The following is a 21,884-nucleotide window of genomic DNA, read 5'->3' on the forward strand; positions in this document are numbered from 1 at the left end:
GATCATTTTATTAAAGATGAAAGACTTTAGACAGTTTTTCAACTCTCAGTAATGCCATAGTGATCGTTTGATATATGGACCTGCAGCGGAGTTTAGGTCCAGACACGGCTAGTGACGTCAGACTGAACAATCGGATAGTCTTGCAAGATGAGACCAAAACAAAGGCACTGTATTTCACCTCAAAAACACCATACGAGCAGTAAAGTGTGGAGGTGGGAACATTATGGCTGTTTTTCAGCAAATGACACTGGAATGCTTTATGTAATGGAAAGAAGGATGAATGGAAAAATTCTTTCAAGACATTCTTTATAAAAATTTGCTGCCATTTCCAGGATGATGAAGTTAAAGTGAAGGGGGATGTTTCAGCAAGAATATGATCTTAAACACACAGCCAAGGAAATTCAAATGATTTCAAAGAAAGAAAATAAAGCTGCTAGAATGGCCCAGCCAATCACCTGACCTGAATCCAACTGAATATCTGTGGAAAGAATTAAAGCTCAGAGTTTATAGAGGGGCTCAAGAAACCTCAAGATTGTGGCAGAATTGGTCGAAATCACACCTGAGCAATGCATGTGAATAGTTTCAAAAGGCTTTTGGACAAAGCCTTAAACACATTCCAATAAGCATTTTTAAATACTTTTTCCCTCTGTGTTCCTCATTATTACGCATATCCTAATTTATGGACCTCTATGCTTTGATTTCTTTGCATGTGTGGATTGGATGGGTTACCAACATCTGGTGAAAACGTCAAGTCAACAGCACCTTTAGAAATATATCTACTTGGAAAATTGGTGACATGTCCAATACTTATTTCACCTGCTGTATCGTGCACTTTCTCTGCTCGCTGATCACCTTTCATCTTAACCTAGCTTCAAAAGCTTTCCCCTAACTTTATGGTATGGTTTATTTAAGACAAGTTGGTTGTCTGGACCAACAGACCTTCCACTTTCCACTTCTCTCTGCTGTCTACTTTTTCCTCACTTTCCCAGTCATCTGGTGACTCTTTCCTACCACCCAGAAAACTTTCTTCACTATTCAGCTTCCAAAACTTTATCCTTCCTTCTTCAACTTCCACCACAAAACCTTACACTGAAAATCACTATTCATATTTCAATTGAGAGTACAAAATATTCAGCTGTAATATGTGTTTTTTGCATCGTTATGGAACTGACTGACTAACAGATGGTAAAAAAGTGGCATTTTAATCAGTATCACTTCTGCAGAATTTGTATGCTTTGCTTCAACTTGCAGCGCTAACCTGGGAATTCTAAATAAGTCTGCTGACTCTATGTGACTGTGTTGTTTACACCGTGGCACTGAAACTGCAGTGTGTAAAAGGGTTGCAACTACCCTTGCAAGTACTACTAATGATGATGATGATTAAAAAGGGGGGCATACTGTCCATCGTCTTCATTTAGAAATCACATGCTTCAGTCACATGCCAGTTCCAGGCTCAGGTGGTTTTACCTGCAACCCTCTCAGGTTCCAATTCAATATAGTACATGCAGAAATAACACATTTTACACAGATGAGCATTGTTTCACCTATGAAAGGCAAAACAAGCCTATTGTTACCATCTAGGGAAGCAGGTTTGGCACTCATGGGCAGAAAGGTGATAAAGTGTCGATACTGGACACCCAGGGGTGGAATTTTTCTGAAGATCAAATGTGCCCTTTACCTGCCTCTGCCTCTTCTATGTTCCTGACACCCTGCCAACTATAAGCCTGTGTATTGATTCCTGAATTACATAAACTGCCTGTTACTTAACCAGCTGTATCGGCATTTGGATCCTGGTTCCAGTTGCCTGCTATAGGAGCTGTTAAACTGCCACTTTCTGCTGCTTCAAACCTTTTTTTTTATAAATGTTATTATTGTATAGATACAGCTAATGTGAGATGAAAGCAAAAACGCCTCGATTGCAATTAAACTAGGTTTTATTGCTCTATTACTTTGCATAATTGACTCTGACAGATTTCTAGCTGGCAATGGTAATGGGAGGGTTTGGATGTGTTTCAGTTTGCTGAGCTGGCTTTGGCTTTATGTATATATATCCTGCTGGTAATTACATAAATTGTTTTTATATGAGAGTGCAGAGTAAGGTAATTTAGAAATACTTTTAATTGTCATCATCATTTCAATGAGTCTAATTTATTGCAAGTAAATGATGAGGTTAGCTGACAGAGAGCATGTATGCTGTAAGTTTGTAACCTCCAGTGACAGCTTCTTTGGTCAGATATCAATTCAGGCAGCAAAAACACACAACATTGAGGGTTAACAGCATCAAATCTTAAGATAATATTGTGAGTATGTTTGTGAACAGTTATTACTTAAACCTCCATCCACTATAAGCAATTATTTACGTGCAAAGCCATCGGACTCCCTTGTTTTTGGTCTTTACCAACTTCTATCCATTCATCCATCCAGTGCTGATTTTATTGACCTGTGAATTTTGTCATTGTTTACATCAACAACCTTTTTTTCCCTGACAAAAACAAGATAATTAATAAAAACGAATGCACAAGGACAAAACATGATCAAATGTTTTGACAGTTTTGTCAACGAATAAAGACAAGATGAAAATATATCGGAAAGACGAGAGCCAATCAAACGTATTCAGTTGTGTAGAAAGATGGGACACGTTTGGAAGGGATCCAATTAGAAGTTATCTCATTGTGCAGTATGGTGAGAACAAACGTTTGATCTTCCCCTGGTAAAAACAAACTAAAATAATTTAGATGCCTAAAATTTCATGTCAAAATTAGCACTTATTAGTACAACCAAGTTATGATGGTAAAAATGTCCATATATATTATCATCTTTGCTTCAAAGGGCAGCACGGTGGCATGGTGGTTAGTACTGTTGCCGCACAGCAAGAAGGTCCTGAGTTCAGTTCCACCATCAGGCCGGGGTCTTTCTGTGTGGAGTTTGCATGTTCTCCCCGTGTTTGCGTGGGTTCTCTCCGGGTACTCCGGCTTCCTCCCACCATCCAAAGACATGCAGCTTGTGGGGATAGGTTAATTGGATAACCCAAATTGTCACTAGGTGTGAATGTGCAAATGAATGTGAGTGCGAACGGTTGTTTGTCCCTGTGTGTTAGCCTTGCGACAGACTGGCGACCTGTCCAGGGTGTACCCCGCCCCTCGCCCTATGACAGCTGGGATAGGCTCCAGCGCCCCCCGCGACCCTGAAAAGGAGAAGCGGAAGCGAATGGATGGATGGATGGATGCTTCAAATGCTCCACAGTGTTAATCAGATGTTCAGTGAAGAATTTCTGTTTCTTTCAAGACATGTCAATGTGTTTGCAAAACTGTACAGAGCTGATGGTGACTAGGGGTTGGCCTAGATGTATCCTAGATGCATTCACATGTATCGTCTTATCGATATATTGTAATTACATCTCAAATTAAAGTAACGTAATTTACAATATTGTCACATAATAAAACTGAAACTGAAAATTATTTTTCACCTGGAATGTTGTAACATGTTTCCAGTGCATCCGCCTTTACCACTGTTTAACTGGTTTAGTAATTTTCATCCACTATTCGCTCTTCCTATCATATGGAGTGCACCAGCATGTGCTCCGGTGATGCCTGGTGGAGTCTTTTTATTGTTTAGTTTTGGCCCACACATCATCAGCTGCTACTGTCTCCTACTCACGTGCCCTCACAGCCTAGCTGTGCTCGATACTGTAGTTTTGCCTCAAGTGATGAAACAAATTTCCTTTAGCAGGAAAACTTTTCTTGCTCTTTTTGCAAAGCATTGTGCGTTGCTGGAGGTTGTTGAAGTAGCTCCCTTTTTGCTAAATCATCATCGGAGGGTGACACGCTTTCTCTCGCAGTCAGACGTGTCTGGTCTCGTCTCATTGTTGTGCGCACTAGGGAACGTAAAGGCATGGTGTCACTATATCATTAATATGACAGTGGAATATCACATCCCTAAAGTGCACACCTCCCAGATCTCAGTAACAAATTCTGATTCTATAAAAGCTGACTGGTTCACATTACTCTTGGTTCGCTACTGTCCAACACTAGAACATTTGTAGTATTTCTAGTAGGGATTAGTGACAAATCCAGTATTAAAATAAAGCTTCATTATGTTGGATCATTTTTCCGTCAGTATAATCCTCACAGCAAACTGTGGTGACTACTATAGTGACAGAAACAGGTATGGTTTTGTGTAAATCTTAAGTATGATACATTTAAATAATAAAATCAAACATAAATGCATTCTGCTTTAGACAGGGCAGCAGACTTGCTCTAATGCTGTCGTCTACCATTTTTAATAAAAAAAACGAAACTTTTTACTGAAGTGCTGACCTTCAATTATCTTCTTATTTTTTGGTGTTGTTGTTCAAAAGAGGCTGGGGTACTGTTTGAAACGTTTCATTAAAGAGTGTTGCAAAAGTGATGATTAAACAATACTATCATCTTTATTTCTTAAGATAGCATGTTCATAACACCCAAAGCATGGCAAATTGGATTTTTCTTGGAGAGGACAAAATAACGACTTTTCATTTGATACTCTGGGAACTGAAGAGAGAAATAAACTGAATATAACTTTCTGACTTATTGACATTCTGCTTAGAAGCGTGTAATAACTTGTAACTGAACGAGGTGGCAGATAAATTGGGTGGATATATTTATATCTATAGCGATATACTGCGCAGTACATCTCCACAGTTGAGATCATCCTCAAGAAAAACAAAGTAGTGCAATTTTTTCACTGATCATATCATTAAACTTTCAATTTGCTTGTTTTTATCCGCTTATTAAAGTTGACACATTGTAATTGGAAAACCAAGAAACCTTTTTTGTCCTGTAGAAGGAGCGACCATCTTTTTGTTTAATTAGTTCTTAAGTGGCAGAGGAGGGAACAGGTTCTACAAAGGCTGAGTCCAAAATAATTGGACTCAGGCTGGGCTGCCATCTGCCATGGAAAACAAATGTTTGTCCTTTAAGAACTTAAAAAGAAACATGTGTGCTTGAAATCTTGGGTTTATTAAAGAGAAACGTTGTTCTCAAAATGTAAGCAGACTGAAGCTTTTCTTAAGGAAAGGAAATATGGAGAAAGGCTGAGATATGCCAAATTACTCAAGACCAGCAATTAGAATCAGTGGAATGATGAGTCCAAATGAGTTATGTTTTAGAGCTGTTTTTCAGCTATTGATGTTGGAGATCCTGTCAAAACTGATGGAATACAGTAAAAGCAAATCGGAAGATGATCTGACCAGGCTGCGGCATTACTGAAGCAGTGTGGGCTCATCCTGACAGAACAAACAAAATTCAGACGACATCCTAAGGAGAGCTTTGGCTTGCCTTTCAAAAAAGCCTATTAGCTTTTTCTGAACATGATTTAAAGAAAGTTTGCTTAAGAGAGTTTAGGCTCAGTAAATTGTTGTATCTATTTAGAAAAAATACAGAAATGAGGGACTACTTAAGACTTTTGCACAGTACTGTATATGTGTCTGACCCGTTACATAAACAAGTCACGCTCTCTAATGACCTCCTCTGTCATTTCTGCCACAACATCCTCTCACCTCGTTCACACGTAGCTGCTTCCCGTTGAACAATTACAGTGACGAATGAGTGAGTGAGAGCGCCGCATGACTGTAGGCAGCTCTGCATAAACGAGAAACCATCACTAGATAAAAAAAGAAAAAGAGATTTCTTCTTTAGGAGTGAAGTGAAAATGATAAAGGAGTGACATCAGTTCATAATAATATGTAGCCAGAGAAAGGGAGAGGCTGGAGGTAATCATGACCCACAATGCTTTGCAGCAAATTCTTTACGGGCCACAGTTGATATTGAGTTTGGTAGATAAGGAGGCAGAAATGTCTGTTATTCCTCCTGGTCATTTTCTCTTTCACTCTCACGCCTCATTTACTCGTGTTTTTTTTTTTTTTTCATTGTTTCTTTCTTTAGGCTAATCTTTACTTTATATAGTATATATTTCCAAAATGTGAGCATTTTCAGGAGAAACATGTTGCAAAGTACCTCATATTAACATCCATAGCCCATTTGGTAATCTCTAATTGAAAGTCACGAAGACTTTGTCAAACCTTTTTCCAAACAGGTTACTGCAGAAAATGATCTTAAAGCAATTGCTAAAAGCTTTTACTGACATTTCTGTTATTATATACAAGTACAAGGATGTTCTAACACATGATGCGCAATGTGGCGTATATCAATAATGTTTCTAATGACCTCTTCATTGAAATTCCCCGTGTCACAAAGTCACAAAGTTATGCATCAAATATGACACACTAGGTGTTAGGGGGTCTTCCAAACATCAGCTGTACAATAACTGCTTTTAAAAATGATGCATAAAAGCTTTTTGTTTCATCCTTATTGTAAGTACAACAGCATTAGTCAGCATTTCCTTTGCCATCACTAGTCTTTATGCAAGCTGTAGCTTTGTATTAAAAAGCCTGACATTAATCTTTTCACCTACCTCTAAAGACAATAAACATATGTATCATATATTTAGCAGTAAACATGACCTTTCTCTAAGCTTAATCACACTGCAGTGAAGGCTCTCATATACTCTATGTATGCCATATTATGTGTGCAATTACAGATTCTTCCTGTAATGACGTTTTTGTTTTTTTGCAAGTGGTGTGCTCTTTTCCTCCCGCTTTGTCTAACCTTTCTCAGCGTAATTAACTGTACAGTGTTATTTTTCACTCTCTGGCCCATCTATTTCCTTTCTTTCTGGATCATCAGTTTTTCTTGTTGTGTCATGTTGCTCTGTTAGTATTTCAGGTCCTCGCTTTCTTTGGGTCCATCTTCTTAATGACGTATGTTGTTTCCTGTTGCTGCTCAGCTTTAATTTATCTGCCCTCACTACTTTATTCTTTGATCCCATTCTCTCCATTTTCCACTCTACTATTTTCTTTCTCTTGTCTTCTCTGTCTTTTTGTTTTGTCATGTCTCTTTTGTCCTGTCCACATTTTCCTCTTGTTATCCTTTCATATTTAGCACCGCTGTATTGTGTGGCCAGGGTCTTATAAAAGACAAAAAAGAAATGAGCATAAGATCATAGCACTTTATTCTGTTCATACATACAGCATTAAATATTATACACATCAGACACTTACTGCATTTAATATTATGTAATCTGTCCTCTTCACATTTCCTCCTCAGTGTGCAGTGTTTGCTATTTCGTTCCTCCCCTCCAGTCAGAATATCATGACCTGAGTAAAATGAAGACATTACTCAGCCCAACCAGCATCTCTGTGCGAACCCCTAAATAAACCCTGACACTCTCCTTCTGCTCAGCTCTGCTCTTGAATATTTAAACAAGCCTGACGTACATTTGGACAGCTCGCAAACACAATGTCACATTTGTTGTGAGTCCCGCTCCAGCTCTGTGCTCTCTTTCGAAATAGTCATGAAATACACTTTCTATTTAAACTGTTTTTAAAACTTTGAATTCCCAAATAGATCTTTAGTGCCAAGATGCTTCGAGCACCTCTGCAGAGAACACAGGCATACGCATGTTTCAAATGTGATTATCCATTTCTGTTTTAGCTAACTGGATTCAGTCACTTGTCTGAGGATGCATTTCTCATTATCAAGCAGATCGCCGCACACGACTTGTTAAAATGACACTGCTCATTCTGTCCTAATTTAAACTGCATCATAAAACTCTCTCCATTCATCCCTGTGGGTTAACAGAGTTTACAGCTGGTTAGAGGTTTAAACTGAAATCTTTTTGGATGCATGAGGTAGAAGGAAGAGTTTTGATGTAACTGATAAAGAGACATAAAATACATGAGTTTCAGGAGCCAGACAGTCAAAAGAAAATGGCTTTTTCCTCGGAGCTCTCTGCCCTGCATTGGGCACGTGTGGAAAGGTAGAGGCATGGAGAGTAGCAGCGAGAGCTGGACATAGAAGAGTGCCAGCGTCAACAGCAGAGTTGACTTTGATTAAGTCAGATGCAGCATGGAAGGAGGAGCTGGGGGTGGAGGTGGGGTACAGAATGGCATGCAGATGCTCATCAACTTTGGGGAAACTAAACTGTGCTCTGTGAGAGATTTGCCACCAAAAAGTGGTCTGCTCATTGTTTTCAGCCACATGGACAAAATTCATGAAACAAAAGCTTCGGTCACTCTCAGTCCATGTACAGTAATCCTGCAGCAACACTACTGCAGGGCTGCTGTGTGTATGTTAATATTATAATATATGTACAGTATTTTGTGTCTTCATTCATGGTTATTTTGGGGAGAATTCACTGCCTTTAATGGTTTGGTTGGTTTGGAAAGTAGTGATGGCAACCAGCTTCTTTTTGTTTGTATCATGGATCATTTCAAGTTCAGTTATTGATAAATGTGCAGTTTGTATCTTTCTGCTTATTTATTTATTTATACTTCTGCTAGTTTGAGTATTTATTTGTATTCTTATTTCATTTCATGATTTTACTTTTAGTCTTGGTTCAGTCTCCTTTTTTAATCTTTTATTATCCTCAGAGTTTGTTTTTCCTGCCCTCCTCTGTTCTGTGTCAAGTCTGCATTTCTGTTCCTGTGTTCAGTCACTTCCTGTTTTATTTTGTTAGTCACTGGTCTCTTGTGCTTTTTAATTAGTTTTGCATCCCTTGTCTCGTTTTCTCAGTTAGGTTCAGCTGTCCTCCCAGATGTCTCCTGTCAGTTTGTTTTTGTTCATTGTTGCGTCCTCCCTCCTGGTTGGGTTTATGTTCCTGCTCTGTGTTTCTCTAATTTTTGGATTCCTTTGTTTTGTATTTTGCTTGAGTGTAATGTTAAAGCTGTTTTTGACATTCTGTCTGCCGTGTTCTGCAACTGAGTCCAAATCCTGCCTGTCACACAGACGTTATGACAGTATGATCCAACACAAACTTCAAGTCCAGCTCTTCAACAATTCTACTGTAGTTCAATACAGAATTGAAACCTCACTCTGCCCTATAGCTAGCATAAAATGGAGGAAGAAAACTTTAATACACGAGCTTGTTCACCATCTAAATTCCATGTTGCTTTCTAACACTCTCTCTTCATTGTACCTAAACTATGCAAAAATGCAACTTTCTTTCACCCTGATGTTGTGCAGTTTGCTGAGGGACCATTTTTTAATATTTTTTATTTTTAAATGTTGGACTAGTTTTAACCAAGGTAATGATAATGCTGCTACTGAGTAGAAAATTGTGCATTGAGATGAATGCTAACATTTGCTTTGTGCAGATGTTGAACTAGCCAGCAATTAATAAGCCGGCTACCTGACATCAGTTGTTTGATTCAAAACAATTAAAATGACCTTGAGTGTCACTGTTAAAACAATAAGCATGGTTATATTTCATGGATGATTAATATAAAATATTTGAAAAAGACTGGAGGTAATGAAGCTTAATGACTGGTTCATGTTGTTCAACAGGTAATCCAGTTTAATATATTTATTTTCCACCCATTATTATTCCCCATATTTGTCCCCCATAACTGAATTATTTGTTCAACTGGGAAGGCTGGTATTTATATTTGGCTGTACATGTATTGCGATGGTGGAGCAGACCACTAAACCCAACCATGTAGCCACAAAAGAGATGACTCCAAGTTGGCCTTTAAGTTTTTCCGTTAATGCAAATCTGGTTCTACTCATGATGCTTTCATCCTCTAAACTAAACATGCATTTTGAAGCATTTCTATTTTTTACGTTTTTGCCCATTTTTGTATTTATTTGTTGACCAGGGCTGTGTTAATGGGAGTCACAAAACAAGCAGAAGAGCAGAGGAACTTCTTTACTAATGAGCCATTAGTATGAGCCAAAAGCAGGTCGCTTCCACCTCTCTAGAAACGTTTCACCAGAGTTATTGTGTTGATTTGGCTCCTATGTAAAGACAGGGACACACTGGACCTGTGCCATAATAGTCAGTCACGGTCCCCTCGCCTCTGCACTTTGTACAAGTTCATTTAACATTCATATATCACTGGGGTGATATTTCTACGTGTCTATATGTCTTACAGTTTTTTAGCCTTTCTGAAATGGCACAATGTAATTATGGAAGCAGCCACTTCCACTACCTGACAGTAAGCGACAATAACTAGATGGTTACCTTCAATCTCAGATGAATAGATCAGTAAATGAGCAAAGAGAAAAAAGACAGGAACGCCAAACTGAGGGAAGTCGGCCTTTAAGAAATCAGATTCATAACAAACATGAGCAGCAACAACTTAAGGCAGCGAGCCAGAGAAGCAGCCAGACTGTCTCAGTGCCCTTCTATGTTTTCATTCTATGAATCCTCAAATTTGCATATGAAGCTCTCAGGGGAACCCAGCAGTGCTTCCAGTGTACTGTGGGCGGACTATGAAAGGACCGTACGGACTTAATGGACATCAGCTCTCAGATAATTGCCGCCAAAGTGATTATCCTGTGGAAAGGTGGTAACATCAGACTATTTCAATGTGCAATTTCAGGTCCTACTGACCTTTTGACTGGTGCTGAAACATTAGCTGATCAGTCAATTAGTCAATAAGGAGAAAATGGACTTGAGAGTATGTTTGCAGAGCTCATACTTGTGACCTTCTGTGACAATCAGGTGAACACACACGCAGACACACACACTAATACGTTTTTGGGACAAACACCTTTTTAAAGTAGCACAATAGTTTCTCAGCAAAAGCAGAGAATGAAAGAGACAGGAAGCAGCCGTTCTACCGTTCACCTACAGCTGCACTGTGTCTGTACCTAACTACTTGCACAAATATTAGATGTTGAAATCCAGGAGAAATTAAGAATTAAAAATTGTCATGCAAAATACAAATCCTTGTTCTCGCAAAGTCTGTGCTTTGTGCAGCTTCATTGCATTATCTGTTGAAAAATACATTGCAGAAGGCAGAGCCTGGCCGAGGTTATAACAAAACAGGAGAAAATCAGGAATAAAATAAATCTGGTGCACCAGAGTTGTTGTGTATTAAATTATTAATCAGCGTATTGAAGCTTGTGTGCAGGTTGCTAAAAAGTCAACTTATGGGTTAATGACAGATTACTATACTAGCCATAACAAAGCTTTGTTAGCAGCCTCCCATAGCAGGGAGGATTTGTGATGAAGGTAATAACAACTCAAAGTTTCACAACTTTTGTCTTTATGAAGAAGGAAAAGGCATCTCGGCCTGATTATCAGCTTAAAAACTGTCTACTTTGGCTTTTTGTTTGACCATATCCAGATAATTTTTTTGTTTTTTTGTTTTTAAACAAACACAAGTGCTGCGCGTAGTACGTGTCCCATTTATTTTATATTTACAAATGAAGCACAAAGGAGAAGCTCTAAGAGACACATCAGGTCGAGAGATTGAAAAGATGAAAAAAGAAGAGCCAGTAGGAAAGAATCATTAATTGAAATACGCTGCTGGTGAATTTGGAAAGCTTTTAAAAAGCTTGTGAAAACGCTACTCGCCAAAGGGAGGAAATCAAATCCAATTCCTTTTACTCCTAGACATGAACAAACATTTTGATTCAAATGAAGTACACAAGCACTAATTTCAGAATCTATTCAAACACTGAGCTGAAAGGTTTTATGTAATCAAAGGTCTTACATATAAATGATATAATAGGATTCATCATTTTAGCCTTAATGTCATCTCAAACTTTTCATGCAGTAAATCCAAAGCCAAAACCAATCTGCCAAGATTTTGTGGTGCTGCACAGCAGAGCTCACACTCCACTTTTTTGTATTCTTTGTAGTAATCATACTGGAACGTCAGGTTCACAGTAATCCCTGCATTAATTTGACAGCTGTTCAGCCCAGTGGTTCACAAGAAACCCATTTATCTGTCTTCCCTTTCCTTATGACTTCTTACTTCGGAATGATGCTGAGAGGGAGCCGTTCAGCAGCATTCCTCATAACTCCTAGTTATATTCTGTACATGAGTCGTGGAGGACAGCCACTTCAGACTCCGAATGAGGCTTCGTATGTGAGTGCTGGCTGTCAAGCAGGCAGAAGGCCTGAATAATTGGGTCAGCTTTGGGTCAAAGGTGAGAAATGAGTCAGGTCCCTCTAGTGTATGCAGTCAGAGCGATCATCCTGAGGTCCACTGAGCCACCCAACAACTGTGTAAACCCAACCAGTTTTGTTTCTTTTAAAAATCCAGCAGGCAAAGTGTTTATACTGATGGATCTGAATAAAAATTACTGAGAGGGATTTTTAGGGCTGTTCTAGGTCAGAAAAGATGTTGGGGTGGGGGTAATAGTCTACAAAAACCTTGAAACCTTGAATATCTGTTAAGGTTATGGAGTCATACATTTTTAAGAAAAACCCTCAGGTTCACGTTTAAAATTTCTGGGAAAGCAAAACATGGAATACATTTTTTGTTTTTTTCCAGGGATCACAAAGTTTCACTTTAAAGAGGTCAGATCAACCTCACAGACACCACCAGAACACGGAGAATTTAACAGACATTGTTAGTGAGGAGATGCAACAGACTCTGAAATGGATTAATGGCCAAAACTACAAGTTCTTTCATGTTGGACCGATTTTCAAAGTAGACGTAATCAGGTCATCGACTGCATCCATGATACTGGCAAACATCTTTATGCTGTGATGAAAACCTTCTGCCGTGACTGTGGAAATACCAATGTTTCTTTTTCAACTCAGACATTTTCAACAGGTTTTTCTTTTTGTTATTAATACTTAAAATAAAAGAGACAGACTAGCTGTTATCATTACTTTAGGAAAAGAACATTGGTCAAAACACAAATCAGTCAAGAAGTTAGCAAAAACACATTCCACCTACTCCATGCCACAAACACACAGCTCAAACTCTGCCAAGAAAATGTCACTCTGGCCCCGGAGCATTCGTCTCCCTGACCTTAAGTACTCGCTTTCCTAATCACTGAGTGAAATCTCAGGGCGGTACCTACTAGAGATGGACCGATCCGATATTACGTATCGGTATCGGTCCGATACTGACCTAAATTACTGGATCGGATATCGGAGAAAAATAAAAAATGTAATCCGATCCATTAAATATCACGAAAGCACCTCACAAAACTTGCAACACGCCGTAACTCACCTCAGAACGTTAGCACGTCGGAGCAGTATGCATCACGTGATAGAGCGGCTGTGGCATGCGGGACCTGTCGTGGTCTGGATAGCATTTGGAGCTTCGCTAGCAACCCGGCATTTCATCTCCGACAAAGTTATCCCCAAGAGAAGTAAAGCAAGTGTGTAAGTCCATCTCTGAATGTTTGTAAAGCATTCCTGCGTTAAGCTTAACAAACGATATATGGAGCGACTGCCTCTCCTGCTGCTACTTCAATCATGAAACTGCTTAACGATCAGCTGATCGGCTTTTCTGTCGCGAGTCCATGTCTCTAGTTTGTTTTTGGTCCACTTTGCACCAGAAAGAGGAAACCAGCGGCTGAACAACAGCAGCACGTTTAAGCTTGATAAGCTGTTGTTAGAATTTATTTAATATTACTTTCTACTCGAGGATCTTTTTCTACGTAGCTGACGCTGGTAACTGTGCAGGGGCGGATCTAGCAAAGTTTAGCCAGGGGGGCCGATAGGGCATTAACAGGGAAAAGGGGGCACAAAGACATACTTTTTTCTTATTCTCATTTAAAATGTCTAGCTTTTAATAAATAATTATCTGACACCCAAAGTTTTAATTTGATGTAAAATGAATAGAAGTCCATTACTGTATATAGTAACTATTAAGTCTAATATATATACCCTAGTAAGCTATAGTACTTTTTCCTTTGGGAAGGTACCATCTGTGCAGTCTGCAATTTTGTTGAAGAAAGATGTTGAATCTATTTAATATTTCTTGAAAAATAATTGATTTCTGTGCATTTTTTTTCACACTGCATCAAATTAAGGTTGATTACGTCGATTAAGCATCATGAGGTGGAGCGTGAGGGGTGGTTCCCTATTTTTTATTTATTTATTTTTGTTGTTGCTGGGAGTTGGAACCCTATTAGTTAGGTTGCTTAATATTTATGCTAAGTACTCTTTAAAATACCAGAATAGGGAGGATGGTGTAGGTTTAAGTTTATTAGATTGATCAGTATTGCTGAACTATGAAATTTTTTTTTTTTTGCATACAGGTATAACAGAATAGCTTTAGTGTAGTTGTTGTTTTAAACTTGAGTATGAACTTATACAAAATGCAGCAAGATATTTAAAAAACAGTTTTGTTGATTAAAAAACACTATATCGGATTCATATCGGTATCGGCAGATATCCAAATTTATGATATCGGTATCGGTATCGGACATAAAAAAGTGGTATCGTGCCATCTCTAGTACCTACAGGGCTTCAGAAGTGGTCGAGCATTGGCAGCGTGGGCAGCTGCAGACTGCTTGTCTGTCTGCAGAGCGCGTCTGCTGTCAGATGGGGGCAGTGTCAAAAATATGCAATACAATATGTCTGTGGGGTACGCTTGCTTGTGCTGTGATGAAGAGCAAAGTTAGAACATACAAAGAGCTGAAGGTCATCAGCATTCAGCATACTACACATGTTTGCATTGATTGAAAACCTCTTTCCACTGGCTCTCTGTAGGCCAGTGCATATGCAAACTGGCACAATTGCAGTACCATAAATTAAGCATAAAGCAGGATAGTGAGCAAAACACCCCCACAAGCAAAACCACAGTTCACACCAGGTCTGTAACACCGTCATAAATTACGGTATGTGTTTAGCATCTTCAACTTTATTTTCATTTGAGAAAAGTAGCAGCATGGCTGCTAGCCAACGCCTTAGTTATTGCACCTATTGTTTAAACATACTCACTGCAAAAATAATGTTGGCACTAAACAAAGCCCATTGTTCTCCATTGTGTATTCTTATCTGGCAATACAACTGCGTTTTACATCTGAAAACTAAAGTCTACACAGATAATAGTACTCATGAGGTTCAGGTTCAGTTGTTATAGATAATCTGGCGGTTTCACAATAGATCTCATTCTTTTCATTTAGTTGAAACATGTTTACCGTAAGAGGATTTGTCTCTACTTCTGAGCCATATAAAAAATGTATTTGACATTTATGTGGTATTTAAAAACCAACTCTTCACACAAAAATTTAAATCCTCCTGATTTAAAAAAAAAAGTGAGATGCAAAAAGGAGAGACAAGAACTTGGATCTAATGTTTCTACATGTTAAAACCAGTGTTGGGATTTTTACTCCAGAAAATCAATGTATCATTACTTTTCTTAAGCGTAATGCAGTATGTTACGTAACTACTCACTGGAGAAAGTAATTTGTTACACTACTCATTATATTACTTTCTCATTAGTCCTTAAAATGAGCTGAAACACACCGTTTCGTAATTATCAGTTAACAATGCAAACCTTGTGTTAGTCTGTGGGACTGTAATCTGAATCCCAATTCTAATGAGAACATAACTAGTCTTTGTTTTAGTTTAGTTAAAGCAAAGTTGAAAATCAGTTGAAAATCAGCCCAAAGAGATAGGATCGTCACACTGTTTCATACTCTAGAAACACAAATGACTCATCACTACTTTTGATACCTGTTTTAAGTTCGGATTCTGCCTGCTGGGTTGGGGGTCGGCATACACTTAGCTTTAAAATCCCTCTGTGTTCTTGGCTAGCTTTGCGTTAGCATGCTGTCTGTGCAAATGTTCTGTTATCAGTAAAATCCATTTGTTTCTGTCTTGGATGCAGTTTCCACTTTACTATTAAGCTCTTGTCCTTCTGTGCTATAAAAATACAAGTAATGTGCATATCTCTACTCAAAAGCTGTAGCCCTGCACACAAACTGAAATCAAATGACTGTAGCCCATTTACGCAGGGGGAAAAGGCTGTTTGTTTGATGTTTTGTTTTTATTTTTTATTCCTCGGCCAGATAACTGGATAACCTTTGTAACACAAGTAACAACATAATTAAAAATGAATAAAAGAAGATTTAAATGACTGAATTTAATAGTAATCCGTTACTTCACTGTTACTGAAAAATGTAATGCAATTAAAGTAATGCATTACATGTAATGCGTTACACCCAACACTGGTTACCCAACACTTTGTATTTAACCACAAACTATTATCAATATTATCTTTGTCATGTCTTCTTCCAAGAAACCAGTAATGTTGAGTCCTGTCAGTGCTCAAAGTTCAGTAGTTCATCCCTAAAGTGACAGCAGAGTTAGTTTGTGTGAGCCATATGTTGGCAATAACCAGCTGATAAGTTTGAGTCAGTTTTGAGTCTCGGGTATAACTAGTCAAGCAGAAATCCACAACAACTGCCTCAAGGCGTTTTACATTGTAAGGTAAAGACCCTACAACGATATAGTTCAAATCAAGAGTTGGCTGATTGATTGGTTGAAAAGACGCCGTGAGTTTAGGAACGACTTGTATAATTAGACAGGAAATTCTTGGTGAAGTGAGCATCCCTGCCTCAGGGTCGATAGTCAGCAACAAGAGTGTGCAAAGATTAAATATTAATGCCCAAATGAAACAGAAACAGAAACACAGAGAACTTGAAGGGGAAAAAAACACTATAAGAGTATTATTATTGTGAAAAAGTCCCTGACATAATGGAACAGATGCTGTCGCTGTAACTAAAGAAGCTGTGGTTCAGCTTGGGCCACTGCAGTCAAAAGGATTGTTATTTTCATCACCACTGTCTGTTATGTGACTTCCCCACCCAGAGCAGCAGCAAAACCCCAACACTGAACAGAGCAGACACGATTAACAAGGCGTTGGATTGCAGCTTAAATAACCTGCGGTGTTAGGGATTTTCCTGTTGAATCACTTACCAGTTTCAGCCCCTATTACCAGTAAAATGGCATTTAAAAAAATTTAAAAACTGCTCTAGACCTAATCAGATTTAGCTTAATGCTGGGCACTGACAGCTTATTTGGATGCGCGAAAAAAAAAAGCTTCTAAACCAGAAGACTGTAATTTAACAGTTAACCAATCAAAAATGTGATTTCAGTCAGGACAATCAGTGAGCAATCAGCAGTCAGTGGTTATTTAAGCTTGTAAATAACCACTAAGGGTGGAGTGGGTCATTTACTAATTGGAGGGTTGGTGGTTTGTTTCCTGGCTGCTTCAGTCTACATACCAAAGTGTCCTTGGGCAAGATTAAACCATGACTTGCTCGAGTTGAAAAGCATAATAAGAGCCAGTCTATTTATCATTCATTTAATTCTTTTTAATTTGGTGGCATTCTTCTAGGACCAGCAGCAAGACACTGCTTTAGTTAAAAACTTCATTAAAAGGAGGAGTTGGGGCCAAGATGGGTTGTAAAGGGGCTTGCAGGTAGTAGCCACTGTGGGTGCACTAAAGCAACTCAAATACTAAGCTCTATGTGAAGTTTTCTAAGAGGATTGGCTGAGATTGTCCCTGTGGCCAGCATTTTCAATCGGTAAATTGACTGAACAGGCAGAAGCGTCAGTGAAACATTTCATCTACACAAACAAAAGGCAAAAATATATTTGTTCCAGATATTTCTTCTGGGGGAGTTAGTTTGGACTGTGATGAAAGAAACCTCTGTTTTACTTGACAGTTATCTGACACTAATTCCTTTCAGCACTTTCACTTCTGCTGACATTTAATCTAATTTCAGCTGACACTCAGTATCCCTTTCACTTTACCAGATGAAGCACTTTAATCACACTGTTTAGATGCACTTTGTATAACATCTGCAATGCATATCATGATAATAGGAAGGAACATTTACTGCTTTAGTTGATATGAAGAAATGACGGTTCATCATGTTTGATCCGATCACATCATGTATCATCAGCTCAGCTGTGACAGAGATTGTCCTGATTTGTATTCAGCAACAGTGGACTCATTGTTTTTGTCAGAAGGTAATGAGTAAGAGAACAAAGCCCACCAGTGATAGCTTCTCATTTACTTTTTATCAAATCGTACTCTTCTTGCCAAAAATTCATTTAATTAAAAGTGCTAATCTTTCAGCTTATGCCTCCAGGTAGACATGGAGATATGAAGTGACACGTAAGGCATTCCCCACTCCCACCACAGATTCTCTTCTAGCTCAGAGCAGCTTCTAGCTTGGGTTGGCTCAGCAGCTCTCGGCAGCAGGTTGGACGAGCAGGAAGTATGGGTGGATGAATGGAAGGAGTTTAGGAGATGTGCTAGATGTGGTCAGTTGGGTCGATTATGGCTGGGCAGCGAAGTAAGCGATTTCCCCTCGCTTCCATCTTTAAGTCAAACATCGACTCGGCTCCCCATCCATTGGGCACCGTTATTTTAACCAAAAATAACACTTAAATTACCAGTTGGATGGCTGGCTGACTGCCTGGCAGGGATTTCTGTCATTTCCAATGTAATTAGGGTGTAAGAGGAGCCAGAAGAGAGCCTGGCGCCAGGCTGAATAATACAGGCGAGGTGTAGGAGCACTGATGGATAATTTAACATGACTGTTCAGAAGTCAGCTACATTTTGCAGTACCTGAGTGCACTGCAGAAAGAATGTGTCATGTGTTCTTAAGTGAAAAATGTTAAAACAGACCGTCAGATTTCCATAACAATAATAAATCTTTGTTTACTTCTTGTTGTAGAAAAATGCTTTTATCTCTGATGAATTATGTGCAATGCTCATCGGGGCGCACCGGAGACAGAATTACTATTCATAGCATTCATATGAAATGATGTTTGCTGATAAGCTGCATTTTGCTTATTTATGTGTATCCCTCCTCCCCCGCAGATAATTTTCCGCAAGATCAGTGAGGTGAAGAAGGAGGAGGAGGAGAGACAGCGAGCGAAGAACGAGGTACAGCTCACCATCCCACAGGACCATCCTGTCCGGAAGCTTTTCCAGAAGTTCAAGCAGCAGAAGGAGCTCCGCAACCAAGGAGCCGCAGCTGCCTCGCAACTAGACCTGGAGAAGAACCAGCTGCAGGTGGAGCACCACCAGCACCTGCATCCTCACACCCTGCAGCTCGGCCACTCCAGTCTGCAGCACTCCCTGCCGCTCACCCTGCAGCGGCCCCTCACCTCCATGCAGAACGGGGCTCCACCCAGCAGCAGCGTTCTGACTGTGTCTCAGGTCACACCCATGCAGAGCTCTCTGGCTTACGGCCATCCCAGCGAGGCACCTGCAAAGCAGAACAACTGTGACATCATGGAGCTGCAGCCCAGTTCTGCTGGAGGGGGCAGCGAGCAAACTGTCAGGCTCAAAGTTAGCACCAGCCCTGCGCTTGGAAAGCCGGCCGCCAAGGCGAGTGGCTGGATGCGCCTCAAAAACAACATGGCTCCGGCAGAGACGAGGAAGGAGGGTCTTAACAACAATGTCAAAGCTGTTTCCGTGGAGATGCTCTCTCAGGACGGTAAAGGTCGGGAAACAGGGGGGAGCAGGGATGGAGAGGAAGGTGGGGTCTCCAGCAACAACCCACTTCGCAAGACGGACTCCTGTGACAGTGGAATCACTAAGAGCGAGCTGCGCATCGACCGGGCAGGGGAGCCGCGGACCCCAGCGGCAGTTACCCCACTTCTCCACAGCCCTCTTCCCGGAGGAGTGGGGTCCCCTCACTCTTTCTGCCCCATACCGGAACAGGCCCTGCAGGCTGCATTGCACGAGACCCGGATGGAGCTCCGGGGGGACATCCAGACTCTGGGAGGCCGTCTGGGCGCCCTGGAGAGTCAGGTAGCTGAAATTATCAAACTGCTGTCGGATAAGAGACAGCCGTCCACGGGGGCGCCACCTGCCTCTGCCACGCCCAAAACCAAAATACAACGGCAAGACATTTTCACCGTCTCCAGGCCCGTTTCTCCAGACTCAGAGAAAGACGACGGGCTCTGAAGAGAGCTGAACCAGCGGTGCAGAGTGCGCACTGGACTAACAGAGATTATATTAACATTAGCTCTATCAATTCAAGGTTACTCTCATTTTTGGGCATCCTCTTGGACTCTCGTACACCGCTGGTCTCAATTCCAAATTGAAAAAAAAAAAAACTGGCTTCTTGTTTGCACACTGATTTTTTTTGTCTCCAGGTGATGTGAGAGTCTTTACTCTCCAGTCACCCGGACTCTGGTTTCTTTTTGATTGTACATACCTCTCTATGCATGTCCAGCTGGATTCTGGCCTGCCAAAGAAACAACTACTAAACGTACTTATTGCCTGTATATTATGCAGTTGACTGCATGCAAATAAGATTCAAAGAGACATTTTATTGAGCTACACTGTACATATAAATATTTTTCATTGATGAATTTACTATGTGGACATTCAGGGTTTGCATACTAGTAGCACTATAAACATTGAATATCTCAAAGGGTTTACAGGCAGATGGATTGTGCATGGATTATTTATACATAGAGAAGTTATAAGGGGACAGAGGTTTTGTTTCATTTCTTTTGCCTGTCAGATGAAGCAGATGTGTGATTCTGTTCTCTCGCCACAGAGATGCTCGGATGTGAGGATCAGCATCTGTTAAAACAGGGAGGGAAATTTCTGATATGTTTTTCTAATATATATATAATAATAATAATAATAATAATGATCATTGATTTCTATTTTTGATTACAGAAATGCCCTTGGCCTCAGTTTGATATGTAAACCCTGAAAAATGCTTGTTTTGTTTGAGCCCTCCTTGTGTCTATGCATCACTCGGGTACGCTGCCAGAATATTGTACCTTTGTAATCTCGTTGATGAATGATGTTTTTTGTTTAGTTTTCTTTGGGGGGTTTTGTTCCATTCCTCTGCATGAATCAGGGATGGCAGAATGCACTTTTGGGTAAAGTTGGGGTGACAAGAAGGCTTTGGGGAAATAACACAGTTCACGCAAAAGTCCACTCAGCACAGTGACATGTAATCCCACGGCCCCAGCAACACACACGGCAGTCTTAACCAGCTAGCGTCTCTCTGAAGCCTGCTCTGAATTCCATTAACTAAGCAGCAACAGCTTTGCCTCAAAGCTAGCAAGTCATAAAAATGGAATAGTGTACTTTCTATGATATAATTTTTTGTAAAAAATCTGCATGTGAAGGAGCAGTTTTATGCTCCGCAGTGCTTACAAATACACGTGTGAGAAGTGACACATTTGCTTCATGCATACACATGCAGTGTGAAGGCGTCTCGTGGTGTGAACCCTGAAGGCTCGCAAAGACCTTTTCTTCACACAAGGCAGATCAGTTGGTTTGTCAGAAGTCACAGTCTTTTCAGGTCCTCTGTGAATTGGACAATGTCCCTCCTCCTACCAGCGCTCATTCCCTGAAAAAACACACACACACTCTCAGAATCATATTTAATAAGACAATGATAAGAACACAAATGTACAGTAGCCATCATGAAAGTTTTATAAACATTTAATTATTTTCTGGTGGTTATATCAAATGAATAGCTGAATGAATAGTAAGTTAAATAGTTAACAGTAGTAAATATGCCAAAAAGTAAAGAATTAGATTCAAAACTGAGGATTTTGCAGTTTGTCCTCTGCACAGTGAATGGTTTGGTTTAAACACAAGAACCTGTTTTGATGCTGCTGCAAAGTATCTTCTAACAAGCACTTGGCGACAGTAGGAAGGAAAAACTCCCTTTTAGCAGGAAGAAACCTCTGGATGTTGCTTCCTCTGCCCAGGGAGCGACAGCCATCTGCTAGGACCAGTTGGGAGTGAAGGGAGGGCGACAGGACAAAAAAAGAGATACTCCATTATAGGTTTTTGTCAAAAGAGTGGATGGGTGTGGAAACTGCTTCTGCAAGAAATCTAATGACATAAAAAGAAACACTTTTTAACCCTATGCCATAACCTTCCAAGCCATTCAGTCAATCCAGGCTTTGTTGACCCAAGCTTAGAAATAGGGTTAAAAGGGATTTATGGTTATGTCATACAAGTTCTCTTGTAGATTTCCTGCTGCTGAAGGCTAAATCAGTCCTTAGAGGGAACCTGCATACAATTATTTCTATATCATATTAAAATCAATCCTCTCAATATTTAGCCTCGCTTTACATCTTTG

General features: G+C 39.9%; 1 protein-coding gene across 1 annotated transcript in view; it reads left to right on the forward strand.

Moving 5' to 3' along the window:
* The window catches only part of kcnh5b (potassium voltage-gated channel, subfamily H (eag-related), member 5b), a 190,397-nt gene extending 170,668 nt beyond the window's left edge, over positions 1–19,729 (forward strand). The window contains exon 13 of the mRNA XM_085391423.1: positions 18,635–19,729. Within this exon, the coding sequence (XP_085247549.1) occupies positions 18,635–19,729 (1,095 nt within the window). The remainder of the gene's footprint in view (positions 1–18,634) is intronic.
* The last annotated feature ends 2,155 nt before the right edge of the window (positions 19,730–21,884 follow it).

Source organism: Rhamphochromis longiceps, linkage group LG19, assembly GCF_057381845.1.
Source record: "Rhamphochromis longiceps isolate RC_006_pf linkage group LG19, R_longiceps_female_GT1.1, whole genome shotgun sequence".
Taxonomy (NCBI): domain Eukaryota; kingdom Metazoa; phylum Chordata; class Actinopteri; order Cichliformes; family Cichlidae; genus Rhamphochromis; species Rhamphochromis longiceps.